Here is an 8,910-nt window from a genome sequence, read left to right on the forward strand (position 1 = left end):
ATTTTAATAGCTTAACATAGGCGTAACATGCTTCAAGCATGCATAGGAGCATGCGTAAATAGATACATCGATTCTTTCAGAATCTTTCCCTGTCCTTCAGTAAATGACCTCTGGCGGGCCACACGTCAACCCTAGAGTAGGCACTAGGCTCTATAATTTCTTTCCAGACTGAAAGTCAGAATCAATACCTACTGACGCTAAAAATTTACCAAAGTCCCATTAGACATATATTCCACGGCAGTTGATTTGAGTGGCTCCGCATAAAGTAGAGTGCCTCGGCTTCTCCGAGCCCCCAGTTTTGGGAAATCCGGCTCTATGAACTAGGGAGATACTCCAATCGTTTGTTCATGCATCTTCTCTCTTTATAAATATATTGTTCTTCCCTCGCTTCTCAAATCAACGGTTTCTTCTTCTTCTTATTCTTACTCTTCTTCTTCTTCTTTATCGTATTATCAGTGTTCTTGTTTTACTGGATCTTTTATCTTTCTTCTGTATCTGGAGATACGAGTGGCCGATATACTTAGATGGATTGTTGCCGCCGTGCTTCGGAGAAACTTGCTTTCGCGGCGCTCGTCGCCATCGTTGCTCCTGGTAATCTCTCGCTCTATTTATCTCTATCTCATTCTATCTATCTATCTATCTTATATTGTCGCAAGCTAGATATCCAACTCCCTTCTATGTGATAATATATCTATCTATCACTCTCTTTTTTATGTCTAGCTCGCAAGAGATATATTTTTTTAGCAATCGAAATAACTATCTATCCATCCTTGTTTCTTTCTACATGTATATTTTACCTTGCATGCTAGAAATCTATCTAATTATCTGTCCATCCGTTTATGTCTCTATCCATAAATCCGTCCCTCATCTGTCTATCTGTATATATAAATATATATGTTTCTCTATCCATATTTGGATGTAGATCAATGCATGGTGATAGTTATAAACTGTGCGTTGATTGTGGGGAAGGTGGGGCGCTAGTGGGAGCAGTAACGGGGGCTTTCAAGGGCCACACGACGGAGACGGGCCTTCTCCACGGGGTCGTGATGGGTGCGGTGGCTGGTACCGTCGTCTCTATTGACCTCCTCGAATCCTCTCTCCGCGGCCAGACCTGCACTCTGGTACGCTCTCTCTCTCTCTCTCTCTCTTCTTCTTCTTCTTCTCTCTCTCTCTCTCTCTCTCTCTCTCTCTCTCTCTCTCTCTCTCTCTCTCTCTCTCTCTCTCTCTCTCTCTCTCTCTCTCTCTCTCTCTCTCTCTCTCTCTCTCTCTCTCTCTCTCTCTCTCTCTCTCTCTCTCTCTCTCTCTCTCTCTCTCTCTCTATCTATCTCTCTCTATCTCTATCTCTCTCTCTATCCATCTATCTATCTATCTCTCTATCTCTCTCCGTCCTCCATCTATCTCTGACTCTCTGGCTGTTTCTCTTCTCCCTCTATCTCTCTCTCTCCCTCTCTCTCTGTCTCTCTCTCCTCTCTCTCTTCTCTCCTCTCTCTCCCTTCTCTCTCCTCTCTCCTCTCTCCTCTCTCCTCTCTCCTCTCTCCTCTCTCTTCTCTCCTCTCTCCTTTCTCCTCTCTGTCTTCACTCCTCTCTCCTCTCTCTTCTCTCCTCTCTCCTTTCTCCTCTCTGTCTTCACTCCTCTCTCTCCTTTCTCTCTCCTCTCTCCTCTCTCTCTTTCGCCTCTCCCACCTCTCTCTCCTCTCTCCTCTCTCTCTTTCGCCTCTCCCACCTCTCTCTCCTCTCCCCTCTCTCTCTTTCGCCTCTCCCACCTCTCTCTCCTCTCCCTCTTCTCTCCTCTCTCTCCTCGTTCTCTTCTCTCATCTCTCTCTTCTCAATCTCTCTTCTTCCTCTCTCTGTTTCTCCCCCCTCTCTCTTCTCTCTTTCTCTCTTTATCGTCTCTGTATCCCTCGCTTTCCTCTCTCTTCCTTAAATATGTATGTAATTTTACATAATCTATAAAAATATCAATACATATCCGCTAATGTAACTATCTCTATCTGGTATCTATCTACAGGTCTATAGATATAGCCTTATGCACTTCGATGCATCGGTCTACCAATCCAAAGTTTATCAAATTTAACCTATCACTTTATCCACCTCTCTCTCTCTCTCTCCTTGTAAATATACACCTAAAATATTAAAATCCGTATCTATGGATAAATACACAAAAGCTATATTTATCTAATCAGTACATCTTCTTACCTACCCATGTCTCTGTGTTGCTAAGGTATCAGCGGCAAGGAGTTTGATAAATGGAAAGGCCTTCGGAGATCTGGTGAGCCCTGCCATGCTTAAAGCCTATGAATGGCAAGCAGCTGCGGTGGAGTTTACACCACCTTTGGCCAAGGCCACACCCATGAAGCCACTGCCCACCTTCAAACTCCGATCTGTCTCTGCACACAGCCATGAAGCAGAAACCTGCCCTATCTGCCTTCAGGTAAAGAAATACTAAGATAGAGAGATAGAGAGAGAGAAAGAGAGAGAGTAGCAGGAGAGGAAAAATAGAGTTGGCCTGAGAGAAAAAAAAATAGAGAGCTAGAGAGAGAAAGAGGTAGTGTCAGTCTGATAATGGAGCCAGAGAGGAAGATAGAGTTAAGAGGAGGAATACTTAGAGCAAAGGGTGACAGAGAAAGTTTGAGTGAGGGATTGAAAGCAAGAGCTGGTTAGAGAGAGAGAGAGAGATAGAAAAAAGAGAGCGAGACAGAGAGAGAAAGAGATGGATAGAGAGAGAGAGAGAGAGAGTTGAAGAGAGAGGAAGCATAACATGGTTGGTGTGCTTGTGTTTTGCAGGATTTCGAGGATGGGGAGGCAGCAAGCAGACTGCCCAGCTGTGGTCACATCTACCACAGTGCCTGTGTGGACAAATGGCTGACCAAACAAAACTCGTGTCCCATTTGTAGAGGGGAAGTCTGAGCAATGCATGGCAGCCTGGCAGATTCATAGCTGATGGGCCGGGATAAGTTTCCCAAAGTGGTCCCCTGATGTCCAAAGATGTGTAAGAAAAATACACTCCGGATCGTGAAACAAGAGAATGACAAATGTTAGCTTCTCCTGTTTGGACCGGTTCCTTAATGACCAGCCTGGTTTTGTGAAAAAAATATATATTGTTCACTTAAATTGTAAAGGCTTTCCCATTTGATGAATCAATACAAAATCTGTCACGAGGCATGTTCTACTCTCTAAATTAACTATGGAACCAGCACTCAGTCTTGCTAACCAGCCTGGTTTTGTAAAAATATATATATAGAGTCCCATTTGATGAATCAATACAAAATCTGTCACGCGGCATATTCTACTCTCTAAATTAAGTATTTATGGAACCAGCACTCAGCCTTGCTAACCAGCTTGGTTTTGTAAAAGAAAAATATAGTTCACTTAAATTGTAAAGGCTTTCCCCTTTGATGAATCAATACAAAATGTGTCACACAGCATGTTCTACTCTCTAAATTAAGTATCCATGGAACCAGCACGCAGTCTTGCTAACCAGCCTGGTTTTGTGAAAAAAATATATATACTTTAAATTTTAAAGGCTTTACCATTTGATGAAATAATATAAAATGTGTCGCAAAGCATGTTCTACTCTCTAAATTAAGCATATGTAACCAGCACTCAGTCTTGCTAACCAGCCTGGTTTTGTAAAAAAAATTACATATAGTTCGCTTAAATTGTAAAGGCTTTCCCAGTTGATGAATCAATACAAAATCTGTCACGCGGCATGTTCTACTCTCTAAATTAAGTATCTATGGAACCAGCACCCAGCCTTGCTAACCAGCCTGGTTTTGTGAAAATATATTTCACATAAATTGTAAAGGCTTTCCTCTTTGATGAATCAATACAAAATGTGTCACACAAATTTTACATCAAATGGTAAAAGAAGATTATTGTAAAGAAGCATGTTCTTCTCTCTAAACTAAGTATTCGTGGAACCAGCACGCAGTCTTGCTAACCAGCCTGGTTTTGTGAAAAAAGTATATTTTTTTTAAAATTTTAAAGGCTTTACCATTTGATGAAATAATATAAAATGTGTCGCAAAGCATGTTCTACTCTTTAAATTAAGCATATGGAACCAGCACTCAGTCTTGCTAACCAACCTGGATTTGTAAAAAAAAATACATATTGTTCGCTTAAATTGTAAAGGCTTTCCCATTTGATGAATCAATACAAAATCTGTCACACAGCATGTTCTACTCTCTAAATTAAGTATTTATGGAACCAGCACTCAGCCTTGCTAACCAGCCTGGTTTTGTAAAATATATATATATATAGTTCACTTAAATTGTAAGGGCTTTCCCATTTGATGAATCAATACAAAATGTGTCACACAGCATGTTCTACTCTCTAAATTAAGTATCCATGGAACCAGCGCGCAGTCTTGCTAACAGCGTGGTTTTGTGAAAAAATATATATACTTCACTTAAATTGTAAAGTCTTTCCCCTTTGATCAATCAATACAAAATTTGTCACACAGCATTTTCTACTCTCTAAATTAAATATCTATGGAACCAGCACTCAATCTTGCTACGGATGTGCACAAAATTGATACACAAGTTGAATAAAACTAGTGTGGAGATGATATAATTAAATACAGAACACATTCATAGATAGATACTGATTCACAATTCAATGGAACTGATAGATGTATAGTGTTGCCAAATGTAAAATAACATTATAAAACTTTCAGGTGTTAAATATAACTTTTCCAGTCTCAATATTTATTTTCATACCACTTGTAACATCCTGAATTCAAATGATATTATAGAAAATACAATGCAGAGTGCTTCTCCCTTATTCAATATATTCGTCTCTTCCCCCGAGCAGAGAGATAATCCTTCCTCTCCCCACACATTTATTTGTGTTTATGATATATCATTAGGAGATTAATTGCTCTAGGATCACTCTTATTTACATCATTTGAAGATCTTGATGACCACGCTCGTCAACAAGGGACAGTTATATTTTTACTATTTATCTCAAAAGCCGAGGTCTAAATAGTACATGTTGTTTAGAGAAATTATTATCTGAAACATGTTTGATGTATCTTACTAAGAATGATTAGTAGTACACATTCAACAAAAATATACTGAATTAGATTCCAGTCATTATTAATTAATATCCCTTGATCTATCTCCAAAACGCCTGACTCAAACCCTAATGGATTTTTTTTATTTTCATAGACATCTGATTGTCTTTTATATATTTTATGTGCACACATTCTTTGTTGCTTATATAGTAATTTTTGTCCAAATATCTTAAGAATAATCTTCTTTTACCACAAGGTAAATGAATTTCTCAACTTTAAATATAAATAAATCAAGAATTCATGTGCAGAATAATCAGATAATTATAAATGAGCTTCTCAATTTTAAATCTCTATTGCAGCAATAGCTTAAGCTTATAAAATTACAGGATAACCAAGGGATCCCATTGTTTTTAGAGAATATAAGAACAAGATCTGCTAAAATAACATTTTTTCTCACTCTATGAACTCAGAAGGCACTTCAACATAAGATGTCCAAAAAACAAAAGCCTTATGAAATTTGAAAAACCTTTGATAGGAATTATGGTTGCATGAATTTGATTATAGACTTTTACTCATCTACATATAATCCACATCTTAAACATGATAATTAAGTCTCGCAACCTGCTATGTATAGAAATATCTATATGTTAATCCCCTCTGTAGTGCTGCTCTGACATGCTACATATGTGTGCCCCGATTTATGTATTTGCTTCAGCTGGCAATAATACCTCATCATGTGGCAATACTTTCACCTATTAAGCATGTAAAATAAAAATTATAAATTACAAATAGAAAAAAATTCAAAAAATCTCTAAAATTTAGTCATTCATATCAACTCAAGATAGATCCATTTGATTTCCAATAAAACCATGTTTCTTTTGTTTTCACCCGAAATTAAATATATGAGACAAAAATACTTATAGCATGCATTCCTATTTCACATGGTTCCACTTTACATGTTGAACCAAGTTCCTCATTTCCTTTTCCTCTTTCAGGCATTTATTCCTCACATAGAGCCTCAAGAAAAGATGGTTATTTTATAATATCTTGACCTTTGTAAAAGGTCATTTGCGGCGTATGCATAAAATTCACCTTCATTTTTTGCAAAATGAGAAGAAGAGTGAGAAGATGACTGTGGTAATTTCATAAAAATGTCATAACATGCATCGTATTAGCAAGAATTGTGCATCAAAATCAGTTAAAATGATGAAATGAATGTATCCATGGCATGTTATTAATAGTCAGGTACAATCAGATGCAAATGTATCCAAAATATTAAGAAAATACTACATCTACTTGTCCATTTGGAATGTTTTAATTTACTAGAAATCTTTTTTATTGTCTAATACTCCATGTACATTTCAAAAATGCATGCCTGTTATTTTCTATAATTAGGATGAGACTGTTAGGAAAAGTTTATGGAAGACATTTCTGTTTCAGGCGAAAATCTTGATGTGTGTTTAACAAATTTCTAGTAAATTTTACATATATGTGTGGCAAAAAGGGTGGTGCTCCGTTGGAAACTGTGTCACATTATGGTCAAATAAGGGGGGTGGTGTTGGGGCACCTAGCGAGAACCATGGACTAGAGGTGATCTGGAGCCTTCCTCTGCCCACCAACGCCAAGGGACTTTGACGATTCCTCAACCACGGGGGCTTGTAGAAACAGTTCATTGAATATTTTTCTAAGTTTTCTAAACAGTTGAACATACTGGTGATATACGTGATTTGAGATTAATGATATAGGATAGAAGGATTAATTTTGAGATTAATTTGTATTTTGTACGAATTAAGAAAGCTATTGGGATGGCTACGGTGGTTCCGGGTTCCAGATGGCGGTTTACCTTTTGAGCTTATGTGTGAAACATTTGACTTTTTATTCCAAGCTGTGTTGGCCAAAAACTTGAAAGTAACCCAATGGTCATGTATTACCTTTGTAAAACTTCAGGAGATGCCCATGTATCTTACGGAGCTATTTAAAATTAATTTATAGTGATTGGCTTTCCTTCAGATAAATTTACATCATATTTTGTAGTTATTTTTATTTTCTAATCATAATGATATTAAACATTTGATCAATTGAAAGAAGCAAACGCTAGGTCAATTTTATGGATTTTATTACTAAAATAATTTTATTGTAAGGATAGATGTGGATCCAAAAATATTTTGCTAATAATTGAGGGTGATACATACCTCTAAGATAGTGATAAACTGGATTTAGGATTCATTTGTAATTTAAATTTTCCATTTAAGTTCATTAAAATATTGAAATACAACTTTGACTCTACTAAGGTAAATGGACAAGATGAGGAAGGTAACATATCTTAGGACATAAATATCATTCACAATAGTAATAATGATACAAAAGGATATTTTATAGGATAAGAGATAGAGAGGAATGATTAGTGATGAGATATGTTGGTGATAAATAACAAAAATAATAATAATTAGTGTATGGAAATTATAGAGGGAGGTGTGTTTATCCTTATGGTAAGAGAGGTGACAAAGGTATGGATGTAAGCAAGATGGGATGATGATAATGATAAATAAATCTAGGTATATATATTATTTATAAATATGAAATGTATTTCTGGTTTAAGGTATGATGAATTGATCCATGGATGAATGATGCGGTTGAAGTGAATTGGATGTGAGGAAGGGGTTGAATTTACTAAATCCATGTAAGATGATGATAATGATGTAAACAAAAGTAAATTACCTGGGATTATTATCTGTCACTAGGATCATGTGTTTTACACCTTCAGTTAAAGCACAGATAAATCTTACAAGATCACTTACTTTCACGATCTAACTTTAGGTCTTGAAAACCCAAGGGATGGATAAAGGATATTGAAACTATGTTTCCCTCATAATTTCAACCCATAACTCATGCAAGTAGTCGATCATTATATTTTTGGGACTTGGATGATTACGTGGCATCACCAATTGTACACACATGAAAAACAATCCTAATTCCAATATTTTCACATTATGACATTGTGCACCTAGACACCAGGATGAAACCTTTCTAAAGTAATTCACAAAACCATTCAAGATTAAAAAAATTATGAATAACTAAAAAGATGACACATTGAAATGTAATTTATGGAATTATATGGCTTGAAAACTAATCATACACTCCACATCATTTGCAATCCATTTATAGAAATCATATTTTCAAGTATTCTCAGTAATGTTTATTTTGGAGTCAAAGGATATGTAAAATAATAAGAAAAAGTATGATGAGATCATACTATTGTGATTAATTATCTCTTAAATCAAAATATCCGAATGAAAATACGCTTCCTTGTTTTCTCATGAGATGAGGATGATTCATCAGATAACCATGTGTGAAGACACTACAAATACATAGTGGCTGATCCCTATGGAAACAGTCACTGATTTTTTCCCTACAACTCTATGTATGGGTTTATACCCAACTTCCCATAGGTTGGTTCATGTCTAAGGAAATAAATTTTGGGGTTATTCTATACAACCTTATTCACAAGGTTTTAGATGTGAAAAAAATGTAGTGAAAAATTATTCAAGAATGTAAGAAAATACTAATCATATTTAACATAATTTATCTAAATTAAATAGATAAATTATATTAAATATTTTGAAAATTTTGAGATTTTTAGTGAGAAATCCTGATTCATTTTAATTAAATATCTAAGTCAGTACTTTGGAAGTGCCCATCTGAGAGCTTACTGATGGCATAAACGGAGTGAGGATATGAGATTTACCATTGCAGAGTAACATAGAGATTGTTACAAATATCTGTCAGCAAGCAGCGGACTGATAAGACATAAATTATTAGGTTATTTCTGGGAAATTTACACATGTTTATGCATTAAAATAGTAAAAACTGGATGTTACCAACCTTTAAATGATTAA

General features: G+C 36.0%; 1 protein-coding gene across 1 annotated transcript; it reads left to right on the forward strand.

Annotated features, from left to right (window-relative positions):
• Positions 1 to 241: 241 nt before the first annotated feature.
• LOC144707988 (RING/U-box superfamily protein) lies at positions 242 to 3,162 on the forward strand. Its single transcript, XM_078581277.1, has 4 exons — positions 242 to 591; positions 970 to 1,121; positions 2,222 to 2,431; positions 2,785 to 3,162. Exons 1-4 carry the CDS (start codon positions 525 to 527, stop codon positions 2,905 to 2,907), a joined length of 552 nt encoding a protein of 183 aa, XP_078437403.1. The 5' UTR covers positions 242 to 524; the 3' UTR covers positions 2,908 to 3,162.
• Positions 3,163 to 8,910: the final 5,748 nt, after the last annotated feature.

This window comes from Wolffia australiana, chromosome 9, assembly GCF_029677425.1.
Source record: "Wolffia australiana isolate 7733 chromosome 9, ASM2967742v1".
Lineage (NCBI taxonomy): Eukaryota > Viridiplantae > Streptophyta > Magnoliopsida > Alismatales > Araceae > Wolffia > Wolffia australiana.

Bases quoted from the DNA above. Each gene is read 5' to 3' on its own strand.
- LOC144707988 (XM_078581277.1), top strand. From the start codon at position 525: ATGGATTGTTGCCGCCGTGCTTCGGAGAAACTTGCTTTCGCGGCGCTC. The intron at 1,122-2,221 runs GTACGCTCTCTC...TGTGTTGCTAAG, and splicing joins GCGGCCAGACCTGCACTCTG to GTATCAGCGGCAAGGAGTTT. The intron at 2,432-2,784 runs GTAAAGAAATAC...TGTGTTTTGCAG, and splicing joins CCTGCCCTATCTGCCTTCAG to GATTTCGAGGATGGGGAGGC.